This window comes from Mauremys reevesii, linkage group 7 (genome assembly GCF_016161935.1).
Source record: "Mauremys reevesii isolate NIE-2019 linkage group 7, ASM1616193v1, whole genome shotgun sequence".
NCBI lineage: Eukaryota > Metazoa > Chordata > Testudines > Geoemydidae > Mauremys > Mauremys reevesii.
In genome coordinates, this window is record NC_052629.1 from 99,765,183 (window position 1) to 99,791,135 (window position 25,953).

The window sequence follows — 25,953 nt, forward strand, 5'->3', positions numbered from 1 at the left end:
AATTTCTGAACTGTATCGTTTAGAAAAACATCCAATCTTGATTTTAAAATGGCCAGTGACAGAGAATGCACCACAACCTTTGGTAAATTGTTCCAATAGTTAATTACTCCCACTGTTAAAAAATTATGTCTTATGTGCCCCAAGAAGGTTGTGAAGTGACAGTTTTTCTATTCAGCTGGACTCTCCTGTTAAACAACAACCTCAGATAAAGCAAGAACAGTTAAATTTTCTCCAAGCTTTTTTTCCTTTTCTCTCAGGTATTTGTTTATCTTATCTTTTATAAAATTAAGTCCTGCGACACTGTGGTCCTACTGCATCATGGACATATAAATGAATATATACTATTCAGTAGGATCCTGAAAGTCTGACCTCTTACAAAAAAGGAACTTGTTGAAAAATGTTTTAAAATTTATTTTCTTTGTAGTCTCTGTTGTTTTCAATACTTGGTAAAATGATTTAGAAGATGAACCATTTCTCTTCAGAATTTTTCTTTTTATCATACTTTGATTTTTTTTTCTTTTTTTCTTTCATGTAGTTTGATGGATTTTGGCTTTAGCGTGATTGTTTTGTGCACTAGCATAATCAGTGATGCTCACTGAATATAAGAAATAGAAGGCAAACCCCCATAAGTCTAGGCAGCAGTTAGGCAGCTTTGAAAATTCTTAATTACTGGTTATATGTAGCTGCAGAGCCAGCAAAGGGAATACAAACCAATGTTTTGTATTGGTTTCAACTAATCTGGGGCTATTGGTTTTTTTACGATTTTTCTCTTGTCACAAAGTATTGGAAAATGTTTATTTAAACAAATGTATATTACAATCTCCAGGGCATTTCTTAATGATTTTAAAGCAAATACAAATTTTGGCCTACAATATTTTACTGTTAATTTGTTGGCTGTAATTAAATGTAGAAAAATGGTTTAAGCTGGTAACATGCAACAAATCTTTGTGGAAAATTCTTAGCCAACGAAGTGGTGTAATCTAAACATCAACAGATGTATGCAAAGAGGAGGAATAATAATATTAATCTTTCATGCCCAAGCTAGATAAAGGTAATACATTAAAAAAAAAGCCAATCATTGGTGCATTATAAAGACTGTTAATATGAAAACCAAGAGTAAAGTAGATGATTTCCCAAACTATTTCACAGTTAGATAGTAGGCTAATGAGTCTGCTGGCATTGCCAACATCAAAGTATTTATAAGGTTTTAAATAATAGGGTTGCTGTCAGGATTAAACTAATAAGTTTTTTGGGGTTTTTTTTTTAAGTTAACTATTACTAGTAAGGTCTTTATCACAAGAGTAGGGGGCTTTTTCCACAGGAATAGTCAATGGAAATATTCCTGTGATGAAAATTACTTGTGCATGTGGTTGCATGGCAGGACCTTGAGATAATTAACTCTAAAAGAATCTTAAAAATCTAATTATCTTTTCATCACCCATGCTCTTAGTTCAATCTCTGCTGATTTTGCATCATCAAAGTCAATGGGAGCATAACTACGCCCTCTGCACTTCACTCAGCATTGACAATGAAAATAGATTAGTCAATTTCACCTTTTTACAGTCTCTGGTCAATCAAGTATATGAACTTCACAGTCAATAAGATGTATGAGTTTTCATGCAATAATGATATAATGTTTGAGTTGCAAATATTGTAAAGGAATAGTCATATCAAAATTAAAAAAACCTGTTTGAAACTTTTAAAAAATTACATGAAAATATGATTAGGGGATTTTAATGCCTTTCACCTGTAACACTTAAATGTTTTGCCTAAACTCATATTTTGCTTTTAAATATTCAAGGCTTCCCCTATTTACTGTGGTTAACTGTCTATGTGAAAGCATTTCCATTATTCTGGGAAATGTAAAACTAAAATTCACCACTATTGTTGTAATGCAGAAAGACAAGGTAGGTAAGATAATATCTTTTTATTGTTGGTGTAGGAGACAAGCTTTTGAGGTCTGGAGAAAATAACCAGAGTGTCTGAACTAAATACAAGGTGGGATAGATTGTTACGCATAAGGCAAGGGTTCTCAAACTGGGGGTTCGGACCCCTCAGGGGGTCGCAAGGTTATTACATGGGGCAGGGCCGGCTTTAGGCCAATTCCACCAATTCCCCCAAATCGGGCCCCGCGCCTAAGAGGGCCCCGCGCCCAGGGTGAATCTCTTCCCTGGCTAGAGGCGCCTTTTTAATTTTTACTCACCTGGCAGCGCTCTGGGTCTTCAGCAGTGGGTCTTTCGCTTGTTCTGGGTCTTCGGCCGCAGGTCCTTCAGTGCCGTCGAAGTCCTGCAACAAGTGAAGGACCCACTGCCGAAGTGCTGCTGAAGACTCGGAGCACCGCCCGGTGAATACAAGGGGTGTGTGTGTGTGTGCACGTGCGTGCGTGCGTGCGCGATCCCTGCTGGGGCCCCGTCGAAACTGTTCAAATTGGGCCCCGCACTTCCTAAAGCCGGCCCTGACATGGGGGGTCGCAAGCTGTCATCCTCCACCTCAAACCCTGCTTTGCCTCCTGCATTTATAATGGTGTTAAATATATTAAGAAGTGTTTTTAATTTATAAGAGGGGGGGGTCACACTCAGAGGCTTGCTAAGTGAAAGGGGTCACCAGTACAAAAGTTTGAGAACCACTGGCATAAAGGTTTCACACATACTGTGGGAGACCACTTACAATGAAGTGGGCAATTAAGGGTTAGCAGGCAATTGGGTGTATTGCAAATTGCCGTAATGAGATGAAATCAATGTCTGTTAAATCCATGGGTTTTTTATTGTCCAGTAAAGTTATGAATTTAAGTTCCCAGCCTTGTCTTTTGAAGGAGTTATGGAAATTTCCTTTGAGAATGAGGACTGAGCAGAAAACAGTCATCTTATAATGGCTAGGCAGGTGATGAGTTGCGATTGCTGCTCCTGATTGGCTAAAATTTTGCACTTCCTATTATGTTTGAAGTTTTTTTTTACTTCACTACTCAACCCGGCCTTATTGTTTGTCTCATATACGTGTTATGTCTTGTATTTTAGACTGTAAGCTCCTTGAAGCAGCGACTTTCATTACTATATGCTTATACAGAACCCAGCACAATAGGGCTCTGTTTTGGTTAGGTTTGTAAGCACTACTGCAGTATAGGTGTTCAATACAACTAATCATACAAATTAAGTTTGAGAATAAGTAGACAAAACATGTTATGGTTCCAAAGGCATTTTGTTCTCCTGCACATCATTAATTGCTCTGTATTGTAAACTTTATATTATAAATTCAGTACTTCAGGAATTTGAAAGAAAATATTAAAAACAGAGTACCACATTCTGCTCTCCTTTGGAAATACCCATTTGGGTCCCAGGAAACTTCACGAGGTGAACCTTTCCCAGTTTGTTCCAATCACTATTACCTCTATTGAGTCTTCTTCACAGGCAGCCAATGGCAACATGACTTGTGAGGCAGCTACACTGCCAAGCAAGACACAGGAAGGCTTTTCATTTAGCACTGAGGGTATGTCTGTGCTGCAATTGAACACCTGCAGCTGGGCCATGTCAGCTGACTCGGGCTCACGGGGCTATTTAATTGCAGTCTAGACTTTCAGGCTCGGGCTGGATCCTGGGCTTTGAGACCCTGGAAGAAGGGAGGGTCCTAGAGCCTCGCCTCCACCACGAGCCTGAATGTCTGCACCATAATTAGAAAGCCCTGTAGCCCGAACCCTGTGCGCCTGTGTCAGCTGACATGGGCCAGCTGCAGGTGTTTAATTGCAGTGTAAACATACACAGAGAGGCTAGTCTTCCTTACAGAAGTTGCGGGGAGTTGGGATCAGCCTTCGCTGGCTTCCACAGATTTGGACTCCAAGTACATTCTCCAAAGAGCATCATTAACACTTGCACAAAAAATCTGCAGGGTCCAGAAGAAAGCATGCTGCAGAATGAAGATGCTGCCTACTCCTCCTTTTCTGCCCTTCAGAATCCCAACCCAATGGAGTTGGTGGGGGCGGGGCAGAGGGGCTTCTAAGAGGTGTCTTTTGTTAATGTATTAATTTGCCTGAAAGGTATAAGGCATGGCAAGTTTTGAAGCTGTATTGCGATTATTTTTATATGTTGAATGTAGTGAGAGAACAATATTAATAAGTCCTTAAAAATTATTCTTGAGTGTCGCATGAAAAAATCCTGACACTGAAAACAAATAGAAATAGAGGCTGCTTTTAAAATAGGGTCTGGGAGAAAACAATTTACGGTAGATGCAAGTAGAATAGAAACTGCTACAATATGCATTTGAGAGTCAGGAAAAGATCATGTAGTTTACTGAAACACTGCTTTTTTGGCAGTGTGTGAGCAAACCACAGGAATCAGAAGTACCCAATGGGTTTTACACAGAGACATGCAGTTGTTGGAGTCTGCAATAATAGGTCCGATCAGTGGACTAGTCCGGTTACTGTTAGGGAAAGTATTTGTTTCCTATGGCTTTCCAGAAAGAATAATGTCAGGCAAAGAGACTTAGGCCTGGTCTACACTAGGACTTTAATTCGAATTTAGCAGCGTTAATTCGATTTAACCGTGCAACCGTCCACACCAGGATGCTAATTAGTTCGACCTAGAGGGCTCTTTAGTTCGAATTCGGTACTCCACCCCGACGAGGGGAGTAGCGCTAAATTCGACATGGCTATGTCAAATTAGGCTAGGTGTGGATGCAAATCGAACTTAGTAGCTCCGGGAGCTATCCCACAGTGCACCACTGTGTTGACACTCTGGACAGCAGTCCGAGCTCAGATGTTCTGATCAGCCATACAGGAAAAGCCCCGGGAAAATTTGAATTCCTTTTCCTGTCTGGCCAGTTTGAATCTCAGTTCCTGGTTGGACATCGTGGCGAGCTCAGCAGCACTGGTAGCGATGCAGAGCTCTCCAGCAGAGGAGTCCATGCAATCTCAGAGTAGAAAGAGGGCCCCAGCATGGACTGACCGGGAAGTCTTGGATCTGATCGCTGTGTGGGGCGATGAGTCTGTGCTTTCGGAGCTGCGCTCCAAAAAACGGAATGCAAAGACCTACGAGAAGGTCTCCAAAGCCATGGCACTCAGAGGATACAGCCAGGATGCAACGCAGTGCTGCGTGAAAATCAAGGACCTGAGACAAGGCTACCAAAAAATCAAAGCGGCAAACGGACGCTCCGGAGCCCAGCCCCAGACATGCCGCTTCTACGAGGCACTGCATGCCATTCTCGGTGGGCCTGCCACCACTGCCCCACCAGTGACCGCGGACTCTGAGGTTGGGATAGTGTCGACAGGCAGTTCCTCGGCGATGTTCGCCGATGGGGAAGATGAGGAAGGGTTTGTGGAGGACGAGGCAGGCGACAGCGCTTACAATACTGCTTTCCCCGACAGCCAGGATCTCTTCATCACCCTCACAGAGATCCCCTACCAACCCTCCCCGGCCTTTAACCCGGACTCTGAATCAGGGGAAGGATCAGTCGGTAAGTGCTATAAACATGTAAACATTTATTTTTTAAAAAACAGGAATAAAAACTATATGAAAAGAAGGTCAATGCATATAGGGATCGAACAGAAATCCTCTTGGGAGAGTTCCATGAAGCTCTCGTAGAGGTACTCGAAAAGCCTCCGCAGGAGGTTCCTGGGGAGAGGTGCCTTATTGGGTGCTCCGTGGAAGCACAGTCTTCCGCGCCAGGCCATCCTGAGGTATAGTGGGAGCATTGCCTCGACCAGCATGGCAGCATAGGGCCCTGGTCTGTGCAGGGATTCACGCAGCATGCGCTCTCTGTTTCTCCTGGTGACCCGCCTCAGGGTGATCTCGCTCGGCGACTGCTGCATCTAATTAGGGGAATTACTTTAATGTTACTATTGTGAATGCTTGACTTTTCCTTTGCATAACAATGACCATCGTTTAACAGCCACGTGTTGGAGGCTGCAGAGGAAAAGCAGACAGGGATCTTTCCCGGGGACAGCCGCGAGGGGCTGGAACAGGGTCAGACTTTATGCTTTCCAGATTGCCTGCAGCAGGAGGGCACTGCTATCCATTAACTGTTAAGCAGCCTAAAGTTTACGGCTTACCAGGCCTGGCTGCTACACGGATTCTGCTGTCCTGCCCCGCTTGTCCGATCTCCAGTGCAAGACCCCAGGCAATGAAAGCGAATGCCGAAAATTCAAACTTGTCCTGAGAGCACATGAGATTAGGTGCCCTGTATGGTCTTGTTCACAGAAACTGAGTAGACTGTGTTCACTGTTCGCAAACATGTATCTTTGCAAGGAAATCACTTCCTTTTTCCCATCACACAGCTGTGGCTCTTTCCCGAACTGCCCCGGCATCCCCCTCACAGAGACTGGCGCAGATTAGGCGGCGAAAGAAAAAGACTCGGGACGAGATGTTCGCTGAACTGATGGCCTGCTCCAGAGCCGAGGTGGCCCAGCAGAGCCAGTGGAGGGAGACCCTCTCTCAGCAGCAGCACTCACACAGCGAACGGGAGGACAGGTGGCGGCAGGAAGACCAGCAGGCGACTCAAACGCTGCTTGGACTAATGAGGGAGCAAACGGACACGCTCCGGCGCCTTGTGGATGTTCTGCAGGACCACAGGCAGGAGCAGAGAGCCCCCCTGAACTGTATCTGCAACCGCCCTCCCCCGCCACAAAGTCCTGTCCCCCCCTCACCCAAAATCACAAGAAGGAGGGGCGCTAGGGGCCGTGAAAACTGTCACTCCACCCCAGCAGAGCGCTCATGTACCAAACAGCTCTCATTCCCTAAAGTATGAGAATTGCTTCCCTTCCTGGCTCACCCGATCCCAAATCCCAGTTTCATCCCCCAACTGTGTAGTTGAGTATTAAAAATAGTTTGCTGTTCATTACTGTTTCCGTCATGTTTCTTTGCAGAAGACTTTGTGTGAAGGGGGGGGAGGGGTTTGTTAATTGCATAGGACAGCCACCATTAACAGGGTACAGACATGGGGGCAGGATCAACAGCAGGTCACACACAGAGTGCAGTCACTAGGCACCCGGGTCACTCTGCAAGGTGTCTGCTGCCCCAGGTCAGTCTGGGAGGTGTATGTTGCCCCAGGGTCCGAGCGCCTGGCATCCACAAATGGCAAGGCAGGCTGCCCTTACCATGCCCTTCCACCCTAGCCATGAACCTCTCCGATGCCCTGAGCCCCAGCCAGAGCCATCATCCCCCCACACCTACTTACCCTTCCCACACACCCCTCACCCCTTCCTGCAAACCCACCCCTTCCTGCACACCCTCCTGTAACTGTCCTCCCCCCAGAGACCGCTGTAGGAGCAGGAGCCTGTCAGTCCTCGAGTGTAGAAGCGGTCTGTACATCACTGCACACCGTACCCACCACAGTCTGCGTCCCTGTTTGAACCCTTGAACGCGAATTCGTTAGTAAAGAAAACTTTGTTAATTAAAAATGTTCCAATAACTTTATTTTTAAACGTCTGTTGGAAGGGGGGAAACCTGGTGAACGGGGTATGTAACCGCTGAAAAAAGTCAATAGTAACTGAAACAGGGGCAGGTTCAGCTTCTCTGTAAAGAGACTGGACAGTCATAGGTTACCCTGCTCTCTGAGGAACCTAGCTTTCAAAGCCTCCCGGATGCACAGCGCTTCCCGCTGGGCTCTTCTAATGGCACGGGTGTCTGGCTGAGCGTAATCAGCAGCCAGGCGATTTGCCTCAACCTCCCATCCCGCCATAAAGGTCTCCCCCTTGCTCTCACAGAGATTGTGGAGCACACAGCAAGCTGCAATAACAATGGGGATATTGGTTTCGCTGAGATCCGAGCAAGTCAGTAAGCTCCTCCATCTCCCCTTGAGATGTCCGAAAGCACACTCCACCACCATTCTGCACTTGCTCAGCCGGTAGTTGAAGAGCTCCTTGTCACTGTCCAGGGCGCCTGTATAGGGCTTCATGAGCCAGGGCATTAGCGGGTAGGCTGGGTCCCCGAGGATCACTGTAGGCATCTCCACATCCCCAACACTTATTTTGTGGTCCGGGAAGAAACTACCTTCCTGCAGGCATCTAAACAGACCAGAGTTCCTGAAAACACGCGCGTCATGAAGCTTGCCCGGCCATCCGACGTAGATGTTGGTAAAACGTCCCCTATGGTCCACCAGTGCTTGCAGCACCATTGAAAAGTAGCCCTTTCAGTTAATATACTGGCTGGCCTGGTGGGCCGGTCCCAGGATAGGGATGTGAGTGCCATCTGTAGCCCCACCCCAGTTTGGGAATCCCATCGCGGCGAAGCCATCTATGACGACCTGGATGTTTCCCAGGGTCACTACCTTTGAGAGCAGTAGGTCAACGATTGCGTGGGCTACTTGCATCACAGCAACCCCCACGGTAGATTTGCCCACGCCAAAGTGGTTCGCTACTGACTGGTAGCTGTCCGGCGTGGCAAGTTTCCAGAGGTCTATGGCCACTCGCTTCTGCACAGTCAGGGCTGCTCGCATCCAGGTGTCCTGGCGCTTCAGGGCAGGGGCCAGCAAGTCACACAGTTCAAGGAAAGTGCCCTTACGCATCCTGAAGTTTCGCAGCCACTGTGATTCATCCCAGACCTGCAGCACTATGCGGTCCCACCAGTCCGTGCTTGTTTCCCGGGCCCAGAATCGCCGTTCCAGAGCATGAACATAACCCATTGCCACCATGATCTCCGCGGCGTGGGATCCCGTGCTTTGTGAGAGGTCTGTGCCACTCTGACACTTCATGTCCTCACCGCGCTGCCGGAGCCTCCTCGCCCGATTTCTCAGCAGCTGACTGTGGAAGTGGTGGACGATAAGGTGCGAGGAGTTGACAACAGCCATAAGTGCAGCGATGATCGCAGCGGGCTCCATGCTCGCAGTGCTGTGGCGTCCGCGCTGTCACTGACCAGAAAAGTGCGGTAACAGATTTCCCGCCGGCGCTTTCAGGGACGGAGGGCGGGAGTGACGGTTGAATGACAACAGTTACCCAAAACCACCCTCGACACATTTTTCCCCCAGCAGGCATTGGGGGCTCTACCCAGCATTCCAATGGGAAGCGGGGACTGCGGGAACTGTGGGATAGCTGCCCAGAATGCACCGCTTCCAATGTCGACGCTTGCCCCGTTAGTGTGGACTCACAAAGTCGAATTAGTGTCCTTAGTGTGGATACACAAATTCGAATTCATAAGGTCGAATCCACAAATTCGACCTAAGTTAAATCGAACTACTCTTGTAGTGTAGACATACCCTTAGTGTATTGGAAAGGAATTTGTAACAATTATTAAACTGAATAATGTGAATTGTTCACACAGAGTATCTTGTAACAGCCAAGCTTCAAACCAGCATCAGAATGAAGATTTATCTGGATGTCACAAAGGCTGATTTTTCAAGGAAAAGGCCCTGGTCCTGAACTTAGTGACTCTGGCTGAAAAGTAACAAAGTCTAGCAAAGTCTAATGGAAAATAATCCTCATTTGATGACTCTGATATATTCTTAATCCAAATTTTGACTTCTAATCCTTCAAAGGATAAACAAAGCAAACAGATATTTCTCCATTTACAGGAAGGCTGTAACAGGGAATTGATAAACCACCCTGAGCATCTGAATTACATATATAGGGCCTGACTCTGCAAACCTTAACTCATGAGAATAATCCCAGTCAAGTAAATAGGATTGTTTGTATGAGTAATGGTTTACAAGCTCTAGTCCACAATTTTATATGGTGATTGCTACTAGAAAATTCCTCATCTCTTTTCCATGTAAATGTAACTCTCTAAATAAATGTCTCGTATGACAAAAGGCTTGACCAAACAGGCAAAACCCATATATGGTAGATAGGATAGGATCATTTAAGAGTTAATTCCAGTTCTGAAATCAGTTAATCAAAAACCTCTTTAAATACTGTAAAGAAAATGATTAAATTGTATCTATTTCATTTAATGAAGCAAACTGGATCTGACACAGTTGAACTTCCTAGGTGCTTGGAATCCAGATCTAAGTTTTTTGTTTGTTTGTTTTTACTTAAGCCCATCTCTGCTGAACATTAGTTAGTTAGTGGGCATAATGCTGATTTTTCTTATTTAGTTTTCATCTAATCCAGAAGTCAGGATATCTGAAATGATGATGTTGTTGGTGACTAGTCAACATTCTCCAGTAATATGATGTCATTCCTTCAAATACTGTTTTGGAGGGAAGTATGTACAAGGCATATGATTATGAAAATATCTAAGATGGCAATGTCCAATGATTCAGACAAACCTTAGAGCTCTGAAGGTTTGTGTTTTAGGGGTACAACTCTCTGTTTAGTGCATCTTTCATTGTAGTTTGATTAGTCTGAGCCACTGGTAGAAATGATGCTCTTTATTAGTATGTTAGTTACCAAGAAAGAATAGCATAGAAAGAGCAGTTGCAAAGCAAAGGCAGCACCAGAAACAGAAATTTAGATGTTCATGTTTCAACATCCTCCTTTTGTCTGTAAAAAGAGACACTTTGTGAAAAAAGAAGCATTTCCACCCATGAGTCAAATGGTTAATCAAATGAGAGAATAATAAGTAGATGCCTGTTCAGAAAGGCCCAAGGCAGTTCTAACTTGCATTCTGGCTGTTTAAGCAGGACTTAATTATGGGAATTTATTTTACAATTAATCAAACATCTGTAATACCTATAGCAAGTTGTGCATAGCATTCTATATAAGCCATTACTCAAATACAAACATTTTCTTAAAGAAGTACACATACATCCTCTAATTTGATCATCTTTTGCATTGTGTTAAAAATTTCATACCTGTATCTATTACTCTTTTCTTAGGTTGGTGGTGTTTTGTGTTTTGAATTAATTTATAAAAATAGAGATCTGGTGGTTGCCTTTATAATACAAGGTGTGGAGTAGGAGTCACGTGACAGTTCTCTTTAATGCCAGCATGTGCGCTGGAGGCAGAGGATACAGGTGAGGAACGAGCACCAGGCAAAATTCCAGATGGGAGCTCTTTTGTCATCTGTTATAATTCTGGAGCACTGGTAGGGGTCTATTAACTCAGTATAGATTCTGAAGTCCTTTTGTGCTTTGGTCTTTGTTCACCTGCATGTTTCTGTGCTCATCTGATATCTATAAAAGCAGCAATTCCTACTGGAAGTAGAAATGTTTCTAAGAAGGTGGATTCAGCACAGGGTTGGATTTACTATTGTCATAAACAGATAGTTAAGGGTTAAGGTCTCTTTTACCTGTAAGGGTTAACAAGGTCAGTGAACCTGGCAAACACCTGACCAGAGGACCAATCAGGGGACAAGATACTTTCAAACCTCGGTGGAGGGAAGCCTTTGTTTGGGTTCTTTGTTTTGGGGGTTCTCTCTTTGGATCTAAGAGGGGCCAGACGTATATCCAGGCTCTCCAAGCTTCCTGAAGTATTCTCTTCTATTCAGTATAGTGAGTATTAGAAAGGCGGATTAGTCTTTTGATTAATTTCTGTATTTGCAAATGTGTGTTTGCTGGAACAATATTTTACCTCTTTGCTGTACTTGTACTTATGCTAGAGTCCCTCTAGTTTTTATAAGCTGTACCCTGTAAACTTCCATCCGGATTTTACAGAGCTAAATTTTACCTTTTCTTTTTTTCTTTAATTAAAAGCTTTTCATTTCTTCCCTTGTTTGAGACCCTAGGGGATTAGGCTGACTCACCAGGGATAGGTGGGGGGAAGAGAGGAGGGGGGAAGGTGAATCCCTCTTTGTTTTAGATTCAAGGAGTTTGAATCAAAGAAGTTTTCCCTGACGACCAAGGGAGGGAAAGTCTGGGAGGGGGAATGGTTTATTTCCCTTTGTGTTAAGATCCCAGGAGTTTGGATCTGGGTTTCCCCCAGGAAAGGTTTGGGGGAACAGAGAGTGTGCCAAAACACTATATTTTTGGCTGGTGGCAGTGTTACTAGATCTAAGCTAGGATTTAAGCTTAGAAGGATCCATGCAGGTCCCCATCTTTTGGACGCTAAAGTTCAAAGTGGGGAACAAACTGACAACTATCAATGATGAGAATTTCTGTTTAGAGTTTGAAAAAGATAAAAGGAAAGGATTGAAAAGGAAGTTAGTGTAATGTTTTGTACTTCTTTATAATCTACGTTCCTGACTCCTGTGCACCACCAGCAGGGTGGTTTATTTTCCGGAGCTACAACAAAATCCAGTGGCTGATCTTTAATGAACAAGGTACATGATATGTAATGGAGTTTACAGACTGCTCCTCATACCGTATACATGAATTATTGCTCACCACATATATGATGGACATATTTAGGGATAAATGGTAATCAACGCAGACCTTGTCTTCAGGTAAAATGGCGATATTTTTTTCTGTTGGGATGAGGGTATTACTAATGGTACTCAGTTTATACACAACTTCCACAATGAAATCATTAAATATCCACAAAGAGAATTTCTACCTTAACTAGAACCCTTTACGTTTCATTTTGAACATGGCCTCATTTACAAGGAAACAGCTTTGTGATATAGATACACACACACACAAATGCACACAGTATATTTGTGTCTCTATACATGCATACATATATAGACATACTATATAGTCATGTATAGATCCATACACACACACATTTTTATAAGCACATGATATGTTTATAATTTTACAGTAATTTCATATTACTTATCTGTTTTTTCTCTTTACATATATCATGGATATTGAAATTCTCAGTTTAAGTGCGATGAGCCCATCTTATTTTGTATTCATCATACTAAGTGAACAATAAAGAGCAGGTTCAGTCCTTTATAAAACCAGAAAGATTGAACTTAAAACTTCAACTTTCCTCATGATGAATTATATTTGTGTACAGGAAGATGGAACTTCACAATTCAAGTGTGATACCATATCTATTGGGAAAACGGCCCTTGTCCTAGCACTGTGGTATTTTAACAAGTTGCATGGTGCTTGTGATACCTAACAGAGAAGCTGTCAAATCATAATAAACCTTATGTTAATGTAGCCCCATGTTTATACAGAAAGTGGAATTAATTGGCATTGTAAATTTACTTTCTATAGTTGCTTTCCGTTCTTTGTTTTCTTTTTATTACTTTTCTGATTTTATTAATAAACTAGCTGTCACATTTCAAACTAATTCAACATATAATGATTGCTTGTTCTGTTTTGTTGTTTTCCAGCTCCCTCAGGCTCAAAAGGTAAACTACTTTCAATCAAATCTTAATCATTCAAAGAAATCACCAGCGCTTCATGTTTCCATGGTGTTGTGAATATGGTACAGTGGCAATCAGTGAAATGGTTCACCATGTCAATGCTCCACTGAAATGGAGCAGCAAGTAACACAGCTGACATCAAAGCCGTGCATTGTGAGCAGCTCAACCACCTGCTGAGAGTTGCAATTCAAACACAATGTAACAGCTAATTGAACAAAATGGATCTGCTACTTGAGCACAACAGGGGAGCCATTTTGTCAGCGATTGGAAAATAATAGGCAAACATCAAATTGACATGATTAGCCCAAGTGAACCATCCATGGGCCCTTGCCTTCTCTGCTGGAAGGGCAATGAAACCCATGGCCTTTCACTGGTCCCCATTGTATTGTCTATCAAAAAGCCTCTTGATACATCTAACATAATTTGTCCAAGTAGATTTCATACAGCGTGCTCTTGTTCTTGTACAGCTTCCGCACTGATATGGTATGATACCAGAGTCACCATTGCATGTCAAGATATCACGATGATTGTGACAAAAACATATCGCTTGATGCCTGTTGCATCATTCTTGTATAGTTCACAAATATAATCAAAACTTCAAGAAAATACAATAATCACCAAATTTAGGATATTATTTTTTGGTTTAGGTGCAATATTATAAGATCAAAGAGTTTAACAGACTTACCTTGAATTGAAGTTCATAACACACTTTCAGTATGAAAAGTTATACATAAGTACTAAGTATTATTATTATAACTAATAATCTTGGATGAAGAAGTGAATTCAGTTCTAAATGAGAGATACAGAACAAATGCTCTTTTTAATGAAAAGTCTGTTCAGAACGAATGGACACCCAGAAGCCTGCAAATCTGTAAAAGATTGCTTAATGTGTTTGAATTTATTTCTGTATGATAGCATATAAATTTGAGAGATCCTTATTCGGGGATTTCAAAAAATCACATTTCCAGCCCCCCAGATAACATGCTGTCATGTGACAATGGGTTACATTCGCAGTGTGTTTTTATTCTCTGACAGTGATGGCAGAATACACAGTGGGCACCAAGTGTGACACAAGGTGAAAAATAGGTGGTTTAAAGAATACTTTGTTTTTAGCTTCCTGGATAAGTGGTAGGAATCAGACTGTCTAACTTCAGCTACAGTACAGCCTTTTTGTTTCCACCCATTTGTCTAAGAGTGTCTGTGAAATGTTTCTCTAACAATCTGAACACAGAAGAAAGAGGGGTTACAAGAGGCTGCTTCATAAATACATATCCCCTTCGAGCTTTTAAAAATGTTTGGCAGATTGTGTCATGTGATTTCGGGTCATGTGTCCTGATGTGCTGCAATGTTGAAGAATCAAAAAATGTTCCACCAGAAATTACTATTGTTCCAGGTCAGTAAAAACTACACCCAGCTTACATACAAGACCTCAAAAGCCATTTTTCAGTGTGTTACCTGTAAAACAGATTATAGCAGAATTAAAGCCATATGCATTTTTTGCTAGACTGTGCCCTACATTCAGGGAAAGGGGGAGGGGGAAGAGGACAGGTACAAATAATCCATGAGGGCTTTTGATATTTCACCTACCAGGTAAGAATATGGTATTTTTAAAATATAGCTTGGTTAACTTTAGAAAGATTATAGGCTTTACTGTGAGATATACTTGTTCCTCATTCTGTACTGGCTGTATAACTTGTGGCAGTCCTTGCCAGTTCTCTAATATGCTCACAATGAGGCTTTATATTTCTGATTTGTGTGGTAATATCATACCAGTCTTGCCCTCACTATCATGCTTCTTTCCCCAGTTCCCAAATTCACCTGACTCCAATCTCTCAGCTGCTCTCTTGCAGCACTCTGTACATAAAAGTTACTTTTTTGACTCAAAGTGTGTCTTTCATGCTGCTCCTCCCAAGCCTATCTCCTGCCGGTTCTTCCACTGGCTGAACCTCAGCAGATGTCTGGTATCATATCAGAATTCCTCTGGTACCCTCATTCTAATTTACCATGCTGCAAATGGAAGCCTAATGAGTCAGCTGAGGGGTGCAATCTGGATTTATGGTCAGCCTAAAGCTGCAAGATTAGTTTTTATGACTCTGACCAGCAGCTTGCTGCAGCTCTGTATCAAGCAATGCAAAGCTGTTTGTTGGCTAAAGTAAGTCATGATGTGAAATTTCAGATGTAAATAAGGCTTTGTGGGTAACTAATTCGGGTGCTTTTTTCCCATTACATGCAACACAAGAAAATGTTTAATATCCAGAATTTTTTTTTAGCAAATCAAGTCATGGTGAGCACGTTCCATATCAGGAGAGCCCTTGCTGTTTGCAGAGTGAAGGGGAGCAGTACAGGACTGCTGCACATCTTTATGAATGACTTAGTCCCTAGTGCACGTGTTCTCCCATATGATGACTGAACTTGTACATGGTTTTTGTTGGAATCTGTGTATACTCTGCAAATGTTTTCTCTATAAACATTGCAAACAGTCACCTCTCTCTAAACATGCTCACTTTAATCTTTTGATGATCTAAAACAAAAATGTGCCATCAAAGTTTACCTTTAGCATTTTACACTCGTTGTAAGTCTCTTGTCAACTTTATAAAATCTTTTGGGTCTTTTTGCGTGTAACAACTTTTGGAGACAGTAAGTGTTTAGTCATTGTTCTATAGCCATTAACTACCCACTTTGAAGCTTGTTATATTTTAGTTTGTCTGTGGGAATGAAATACAAATCAAAACCTAGTGTGTAAATTACTGTGCTATGCACTGTGGAACTAATTATTGTGAATTCAAAACTGGACTGGAGGTGACATGAAGTGGGTGCAGTTTAAATCAGCTATTTACTGTACCGTGGTATTTGTCTTTACTAAGATTTTTGTGGTTTTCCCTAAAATGGGAATGGAAAATACCATAAATACAGTAATAAACTTAACTGTTGTAGGTAATAAAGGTTCTGTTTTTAATATTGGCCAACGAAAAAGGAGAAAGAGGTGTGGCTAGAATCATCCATCAGAGAACACTTCAAAGAATGCAAATAACAATAGTTTAAAATAAATCTATAATGTAATCATTTTGACAAAATTCAAATGTTTTCAGTTATGGATTTCAAAAAATTCTTGGGCCAAATGTTTGTATGGAGGGGAAATGACATTTTTCTCAAATCCATAGTTAAAATGAACCACAGCTTCCAACCAGTTTTGAACAGCAATTGATTCACTTGGGCTTCATAGCCTAGCAAAAGCTATTCCTCTTTAATAGCCCAACAGGGTGTTTTGTTTCCTGTTAGAAATAGCTTTACTTGCTTTCTTGAACAGAAACAGCAGGGTTCGAGATCTGTTGTCCTACTCTTGCTGTGATATTTTGTTCTACTTAACTTGTATGAAGAGGCAGAAGTGTATGAATTAGACACAAAAATGGAGGTAGATAGTTATAAGAACACGTAAAGGTTTTTTTAAAATCATCTAGAGTTTTTTAATCTATTTTCACATAAAAAGAATTGTCTCTCCTTCAAATGTTTTTTTTAAATGTCTGCTGATGTTTGTTTCCCAAAGTTCCTGACAGCTTTCTTTTTTCTTTTTGTGTTATCCTTTAACTTGTGTAAGTAGAGTTTTGCCCTCTTTTATCTTGGTGCTATCATGTTTCAGCAATTTTGGAGCATCATTTATCATTCCTCGCCTCATTTACCTTTTTATACTTTGAAGTGTTGAAGCTGTCACTGGGAATAGAAAATTGAAAATTTGCAATGGTGCTATTTTCACTGAAATGAATGACTAACAATTTTAGCATTTTTATTAAAATTATAAAAGTGAAATTGAATCAAATTAAATACAAAAGAATCATTCAGTAAATATTTACATTTGACCCTGGTTTATTGTTAATTTGGTTTTCCCTTTTTCTTATTCTGCATGGGGGCTAATTGTTTTCACCTTTATAATCTCAGATATATATATATATAGGAGCACCATAGTGGCTCTGTAGTAAGTCTACATTGAGATTTGAACTTAAAACAAGAATAAATTGTTGAATTTAGTCTTCAACTTTACCACACATTCTTCAGGGGGTGATTAATTTTCAATAATATTTTTGTGGTCAGTGATTTAGTAACTTTGACTGTAATAAGAATTAAAAATTAGCCATTTTTGACATTCTCTCCATAGCTCCTGTTACTAAAGAACTACGATCTCTCCAGACTTCACACACACAGATTTCCCTAACATCCCGGGTCACAATTTAAATGTAAACACAAAAGAGCTATTACCCTTTTCCATAATAGTCTATATAATACAACAAAAAAGCCAGTGGCACCGTCACGTTTCACTAGCTACCTCTGTTCTCTGATGCTTCCAGCCTGTATCAGTGTTTCTGTACAGCATGTACAAGCAAGATAATCAGGGAGGCAGGCTGAGCCATAAGAGGATATGGAAGTGGGGGAGATACGGAGCTGCACATGGCGGGAAGGGTTAGGTGAAAGTAGGACAGTTCTGGAGCTAGGGGTGGAGGGAAGCTGAGCGCTTCTGCACCAAGGCATCAGCCTTTAAATGTCTCCTATGGGGTTGCTGCCAGGTCTGGCTGGGAACTGAGGCAGTAACACTTTGGGGAGCCCTTCCAGCATGGATAGTGGTGAGAGAGTTTACTGAGTTCCTATGCCATCCCAGTTCCACCTCACTCAAGGCCCTCCAGCACACCTCCATGATACCCCTAGTCATGTTCCCATGCTTCCCTCACATGGCTGCTCAGCCATAGGGGATACATCAGAGCAGAGCTTCTCTTTCTTCCTCTCTAGGATCCCCTAACTCAAACTCCCCATCTTCCCACATATACAGGTCAAATTCCCATATGCTGCTCCCCACACTTCCCCACTCACTCCCATACCCCATATAGCCCATGTCCCCTGCAGAAGCCTGCTTCCCACTATGCTATCCCCAGCCTTCCATTCCTGTTTTATCTTTGATATGTATTGCATTCATACCCAGTTTCACAGTCTTAACTCCAACTTCTAGAAATAAGATACTATAGACTTTTGGTATACATGTGCTTGTAGATAATTTCATTTAACCTTGTTGAAGTCAGAGTTCAAGTTGTGTGTTTCATTGGGATTGTGAGGAATTGAATGGAGATGAGGTTTCTTATATGTTGGGATTGAAAAGAATGTTATTATAGAGCACATGAGTTTGAGTGTGGTTTGGTGGTAATCCATGTGGGTCCACGTTGGTGTGAAGATGAATCTTGATTTCCTGAATTTTTAGTTGCTGTGTGGAAAAGGAATACACTTGAGCAGCCATTCGCACAACTGTTAATTTAACCAAGTTTTTCCTTGTATGGGATACATATCAATGCATGCATATTGTTCATCTTCAGTGTAAGGCTCTCCATTTGAAGTCTATGCCAACTGGTACAAAAATACTACAATAGACGTCTTGCACTTCAATTGTAAGTAGGTATTCTTCTCAAACCCATTAGTTCTGTGCTCCTAGAAGTGGTCTTTTATAATAACAAGAGGCAAGTTACCTGATAATGATCTTAAGCATCTCTTTAATGATGATAATTGTTGCAAGAAATAGTTATTTTTGCTCTGTTATAAAAAGCTCTATAAAGTGGAAAATGAAACCTGGATAGGAACAGCATAGTATCAGTTAATGTCTGAACTATATTATCTTTTGCTTTGGGCTTTATGGATGTATTCTGTAAGTCATTTTAACAGAGAACAGATATTTTGTTATTACAAGTCTAATAACTCATGTACATGAGTGCAAGTAAAAAGTCCCTCAGAATTTAAAACTTTTGAGAAAAGTGGCTGGAGAATATTCTGAAAATACTGATGTAACTTATGGTTTCCTCAAAAACAAGCTATAAATTTTGAAAAATAATAAACAACGAACAATACAGCTTTAAGATCTGATTTCTCCCCGCCCCCTTCTGAGGTCTAGTTATACTTTGTTTTTTTAAAAAAACAACAGGATTACCCCTTCAAAGTTCCTTTTCATTTAAATTATTTGTATATTGTTTACTTCATATTCTTTTAATCATTAATAATAATTAGGAAATGTACATGTCTTGTGAAATAGAAAAATACCCCTTCAGAATAGCAGTTAAAATGAAACAGTACTGTGTATTCCTTTTGAAAATCAAAGGAACATATGAAAAAAATCTTAACTTAATTGTTATTGTCCTTAACTTAATTGTTCTCACATTCCAAAAGACAGGCATACGCCCTCCCCTCCATTTCTAATGGGCAGATTTATTATAACTGTTACACATACCATATTCTCATTAATGTGTTATCAGCAACAACTACAAACAGTGGTAGTTTTAGGTCAGATTTTGGGGCAAGACAGTGCATCCCTCCTTGGCTATACATACATAAGGAAAGTGCACTGCTTCAGGTGCAGGGATCATTCCTGAACTCCTGCTACTGTATTGGAGACTCCTGATGGAAATGGGACTAGGGAAGCTGTGACATTTTGGAGTCCATCCAGACCAGTAAAGGTTTCCACCATCAACTGCTCTATAACTTAGGGGGGCCTTTGTGCTGCGTAGCTATGGTTCAATTCTGACATTAGCCTCCCCACAAGCATAAGGCCTCACCTTGGTTCTCACCAGCCTATTTACACTTCGCAGGGTGACACCAATAGCCCTTCCAAGTTCTTAATTACCAGACACTCAGACCATTCCTTTCTGGTTTGTCACTCCCAAAGGTGTGAAACCAACCCTCCAGTTATCAGCTCACTTGGGGCTTGACTACACTTGCGAGTTAGAGCGCATTAGAGCACCTTAACTCATGACCTGTCCACACTGGCAAGGCACTTAGAGCGCTCTGACTCCGTGGCTAGAGCACTTCTGATAATCCACCTTGGTGAGAAGCATAACACTTGGTGTACCTCGGGTGAAATGCCCGGGCGTCACCGTGAACGACGCTCTGATCGGCCTATGGAAACATCCCATAATCCCTTTAAGTCAAGTGGCCACTTCTGTCATTGTTTTGTCATTGTCACTGCAGGAATGCGGATATCAAAGGAAACCATTACTGTGGAATGCTGTGTGAGAGAGAGAGAGGCTGGGGGGGAGGTCCTGCTGCTGTCTGAACTTACAAGACAGCATGCTGTCATGCTCTCAGCCCCCCAAAAACCCTCTCTCTCTCGCCCCACATACACACAACACACTCCCTGTCACACTCCACCCCACCCCACCCTCATTTGAAAAGCATGTTGCAGCCACTTGCATGCTGTGATAGCTACCACAATCAGGGCTGGCTCCAGGCACTAGCATTCCAAGCTGGTGCTTGGGGTGGCAGTCTTCAAGGGATGGCAGTCCCTGTTGTTTTGCCCCAGCAGCTGTCCGCGGTGGCTTCAGCTAAACATAGAAGCTGCCGCTGAATTGCCGCCACCGCGGAAACGCGCCTGCCGCCCTAAGGGCACACGGACTGCCCCCGCCGCCCATGGCGGCAATTTGGTGCGCTGCTTGTGGCGGCGAAAACTGTAGAGCCGGCCCTGACCACAATGCATCACTCTCTCTGGCCACTGCAAGTGCTGCAAATGTGGCCACACCAGTGCCCTTGCAGCTGTCAGTGTGGACAGCCTGCAGCGCTTTCCCTACTGCACTCTAGGAAGGCTGGTTTAACTCAAAGCGCTCTACATTTGCAAGTGTAGCCATGCCCTTAGGGCTGTTGGTTTCACCCTAGAAAGCATAACTAGGCTGGTGAGAGGGTGAGGCCTTATGCTTGTGGGCAGGCTATTGATATCAGGGATTTGAACCATAGCTCCACAGCACACTCTGAAGTTACAGGACAGGCAGTGACGGAACTTCTTCCTGGTCTTGGTGGACCTCAAAACATCACAGAGGCAAAGGAGAAAAATAATGTGTCACTTAAAACTATAAATCCAGTATATCTAACGGTATTATTTCCAAGTCATAATACTTTTGCTATAGTTACATAGAACAGGTCCAGCGATTTACCTGAGAGAATAAGCCAGTGAAATTCTCCTCTCTAAACTGTGTGTCTTGGTTTTAAGCATTCAGTGACTTCTAAGCCAAGGAATGCATTTTTCATCCCTCCCCTTTTTAATTTTTGGGGCTTGTATTATTCTTTGCTCAGTATATTAGGATACACTACTTAATTAGGGCCACAGCTTCAAGGCCCTTGTACAGCTTTCCCTCCAAAATGCCACCATAAATATCTAGATTAGAATAGCCTTCTAGGAGAAGCCAGCTATCACTGGTTCTGCTTCACCCATAACCTTCAAGGAGATTATTTTTATGTAGAAATGATAAAATAACTAACCCCCCCCCCCCAGGATCCACATAAAAAACAAAGATACATTTTTCTGCAGTGGCCTTTTTTAATTATTCTGCTTTCTAACCATCATCCAAATTATGGGACCAAAATATGCCTGAGATAGTTGGTCTATTGCAAAACCATGTGCTTTAGGATTAGGTATAGAAAACCAGTGTAAAATAAATAACAACCAGTGCTAAACTTCACCCAGAACTTTAAATGAACTGAATGCAAGCCCTGAAGTATATATTTTCTTACTATACCCCTGTAATTCTTAGTTTCAGTCAGAAACTGAAACATCATGAGTTAAGCTAGGAGTATGGTACAATATACCTCCCCCAGCCAAAACCAAGAAATATTGGATGTCTTGTGAAATTTCCAGAGCCAGACATGAGAGAGTTTAAGATAAGCATCTGAATGTGTGGACAGAAGAGGTCCTCCTAGTCTTTGCGGTTTGCCCATCACTACTTAAAGCAGAATCTAGATCTGTTCTCCCAATCAAGTATTTCCATGATATGTGGACCATCTTTGTGTAGATATATGCACATTTCCCCTTTATTTAATGTCTTACTGAATCAAAATCCCAAACAACTCTTCCTACACAGGATTTAAATGAAGGGTGATCCTTTTATCTTCTCAAGTATTATCAAATGACCACACACCAGAATACCTTACAATTTCTAAGCTAATTGGCCAGTGTAACAGAGGAGTGGGATTCTTCTCTTGACCTGCTCTTTTAGCAAATGTTAGAACACTCCTTAAAGTTGCAGAAATGTGGCTGACTCATTGTGGCAGCTGTGACTTGTTCATTTTCCCTGTGATTTAAGTGAGATGGGAATGGCCTGCTGGGAGGAGAGAAATAATGGAGTAAAGGGAGATCCTGGATGGAAACCAGGCTTGAGGAAGAAACTGAAACTGAGATTTGTTGTTGCTTTTGAGTTACTAATAAAGTCAAACCCCAGGAAGAATTTTGTTACTAACCCTGGGCCTGTGTGCTCTGTTGAGGTTGGAGTAGGAACTCAGCCCATTCACATGTAATACCAAAACAGGAAAACTGAAGAAGTCCCGGAATAGCTGGCAGAACAGCAGCTCAGATTCCAGCCCTACCACATGGGTCAAAAAAGATGCTCACTCACAAATATAGGGCAAGTCCTCTTATTGTGCTGTTCACATAGAAAACTGGAATGCAGGGGAAAAACCCTTGTTCCTGCGTACATTCCAACTATTGAGAGAGATGTAGTGTGCCAGAGGTTAGGAGCTCCCAAACACCCAGCAGCTGTACTGTGGATGTGCTGCTAGAAGGGAGGATGGTATCCAGCCTAGTGAATTGCTGTATATTAATATGGGAGAGCTTAGTCAGAACCCGACCGCAGCTATTGAGGGCCAAACCCATTCAGGTCAGTTGTCTATGGGGACTCAGACATATCCCTTGACTCATGTCTTCATGTGAGGGAGCAGCCAGGCCAACTCTGATAGGGTATGTGCTTTTAACCCTGCCTAGTAGGACAGAGAAGGTTCTTGAGGTCTTCGGGACAGTTAGCACAGGGAGGAAGCATAGGCTGAATGTTTGTTATTTTTCATTTGCCTATAAAATTGAACCCGCAGGAAAGGGTTTGATTTGGAGACTATCTTAGGACCTGTGCTCTGAGAACAGGGAAGGGGCCAAATCTGTTCCCACTCGTCTCTCTTCCTTTAAAACAAAATTCTATGGAATATTCGGAATACCTTCATCTTTCTGTCCGTTAATTTCTCTGTTAAGTAAGTGGGCTTGCATAAATCCATAGGGAGTTTTCTAAATTATTACCGGAGACACCAGTTAGGGTGCAGATGTTGCAATACGTAATCAAAATAAATATGCCACAGAGCTGTTTGATTTCTTTTAGTACTGCCTGAAGCTCATAGTAGTGGATCAAAAGGAGACTACAAACTTTGGATCATTCCCAGAAATACTGTCCAACATTCCATGGTTACTGAACAAAACAGTCCCATGTTCCGGCATATAAAGCAGCTTCTCAAATAAAACTTCTTAATGCCGCTCTTAGCATAATAAAAATCAGTGTTTTCTTTCAAACACTTGCACTTGACTGATGCCAACATGTTGGGCTGCCCTATGGAGTCAGCTCTGTGTGTTTACAAATAAAATGTTGAAGTTTGCTGTTTTTTAATCATATTTTATAATACTAGTGGAGAAACTACTGGTTATTTCAGCAGTGAGGGTGTTGTTTAGTTACACTATTGTGGTTTTTAGCATAAAGAATAGGATCTTAAATATTCATAGTCTTTAAAAAACATTACCTTACTTCTTGGTACTTTACTAGGAACCTTTCTCTCTGCATCCATTTGCTGTTTTTTCCCTTTGAAATTCCTCATGTTCTTCAGGAAAGGAGTTTTTTTTTTTAATTCAGAAACTCCTTGTTATTCTGTGGACTTCAGGCTGCAGGTGAGGAAATATCCTACAGAGAAAGAGGAATTTTAAAGGGCAGAAGTCATTTTTAGAGCCATATTTCGTATAAGCGGAGACTGATCCTGGACCATGTAAGATGCAGATGGCCTACTGCACCTGTGTGGAGCTCTGCTTAAGTCATACTCCAAATGGGTGCAAGAATCTGTCAACGAGCTACACATGGCAGGATACAGGGATCAGATTATGTAAATATGTCTTGCCCTTTTTCAAGGAAATCATTTGATCCCTATGATACCTCAAGGAGGGCCAGAGCAGAGAATGTGTTCCTTTCCTTATTTTTCTATAAATTGTTAGTAGTATCCTTCCATTTGACCTGTCACATCAGGAAAGCAATGTCTACTTAGGGATCTCCTAAATCAAAATGATCCAGTAATTATTGTCCACTTGGCTAATAATGAATTGAGTCCAGTATTACCTAAAGTCTCTGACAGTGCCTTAAAAATAACTCTTGAATTTACAGCTTTTGTATACATCAGTTTCTGTCTATTTTCTTCTCTCCAGAATCAAGTAGGTTAGAAATAGGGGTAGAGTTCACATCCATTTCTGGAGCCAGTGAATAAATTCTTTGTTAATGGAAGAAAGTTATGAAAAGCTTATCAGCTCTACCTAGAACACAGTTCTGTTGTAACTGCTGCATAGCTGCCCTCACTATCTGCTAGAGTTGATCAAATATTATTCAGTGGATAGTTTGTCAACTAAATTTTGACACTATTCGTTAAAACAAAAAAGTATGCTGGAATTTCCAAAAGGACCTACCGTAGTTAGGGATCCAATCCCCAGTTAAGGTCAATGGGATTTGAGTACCAAATGTCTGAGGCCCTTTTGAAAGTTCCAGCTACCCTCTGGGAACAGCTGCAAAATTTGACATTGTTTTTACATTATGGAACCAGCTTTACTGATTACATGAATGACTCTGAAATTTGATTTCTTGACCCCATTTCTCCTCATTGCACTAACCAGTTGTGGGGCTCTCAGCATCTTGCATCCCGCTGATTTGCCTAACCTTCTAACTGTTCAAAAGCATTTTTTGTCACTTGTTTGTCACTTATTTTATAGCAAAAATATTGTACTCTAAAATGTTTTTGAAAACACCTCAGAGCACATACCTTTATCTCAGCTCAAATCTGTCTCCGTAGCCTCAAGTGTTTGAGCTTGCCAGTGGAATTTGTGTTTTAATCATTGCCAACTATGTTTCTTTTCTTATACCGGTATATTTTTTTATTTGTAGTATACCTAGTTGAAGGAAATCAAAATGTAGTAATTCATATGCTGCCAAATAATAAGAGACAGAACTTCAGTGTCACTCTGAGCCTATATATGTTAATTTACATAGTGCCCCGGTAAAGAATAAGCATAGCACAGTTTTCAAACTGTGGGGCGCATCCCTGTAAGAGGACATGGAGGAATGTTCAGGGGGGTGAGCGGCAATTCTAGGTGGCTCGTGCCGGCTACATGTGACAGGGCCCAGGCTGTCCCCAACGGGGGTGGGAAGGGAGCGCCACCTCCACCCTCTGATTCACCTCACCGGGTCACCCAGCCTGTGGGTCAGTGTCAGCATCCTCCAGGGCAGCATCGATTTCCACTCCTGGCAGCCTCAGAGCCTATAGCTGGCTCCACCCTCAGAGACCATCGCATGAGCCTTCCCCCACCCTGACAACCTGAGGGGGGAGGGGCAGGTATTGGCCCTGCCCTAGTGGTTCAGCCTGACTGCCAGCTAGAAGCAGCCCACTGCTAAGAAAGCCTTGGCTGTGCCATTGGTAAGTGTCTGTATCGAAACGTACAGGTGTAGGTAATATAATTAAAGTTGTGTTAAGGTCTGTGTTAGGTTTGTGAATAGGCTATCAAGCATACTTTTGCATGCGTCTATTTTTGTCTGGGTTGTGTGTGTGTGGGGGGAAAGGGGGTGCAACCAAAAATTATAACTCAAAGGGAGGGCTCAGCTCAAAAAGTTTGCAAATCACTGGCATAGTGACTAATCAGGGAAACTAGGATTAAGAAGCAGATTGAAGCATGGTCCTGAGTATCCAGACTCCAAAGTCTGAAAAGGCCTAATTCAGCATTGAAAAACGAGTAAAGCGGTTAAACTAAGAGAGGAAGTTCAGGACG

General features: G+C 42.1%; 1 protein-coding gene across 16 annotated transcripts in view; it reads left to right on the forward strand.

Moving 5' to 3' along the window:
* Window positions 1-25,953, forward strand: part of CACNA2D3 (calcium voltage-gated channel auxiliary subunit alpha2delta 3) — an 839,197-nt gene that overhangs the window by 631,767 nt on the left and 181,477 nt on the right. For 14 of the 16 annotated variants that reach the window (XR_005582636.1, XR_005582637.1, XM_039480709.1 and 11 more), the window contains one exon: window positions 13,086-13,103. The exons of the other annotated variants lie outside the window; for them this stretch is intronic. Coding sequence is in view for 12 of the 14 variants with exons in the window: in XM_039480709.1 (XP_039336643.1) it covers window positions 13,086-13,103 (18 nt within the window). In the remaining 2 variants the exon portion in view is untranslated. The remainder of the gene's footprint in view (window positions 1-13,085; window positions 13,104-25,953) is intronic. 16 annotated transcript variants of the gene reach the window in all.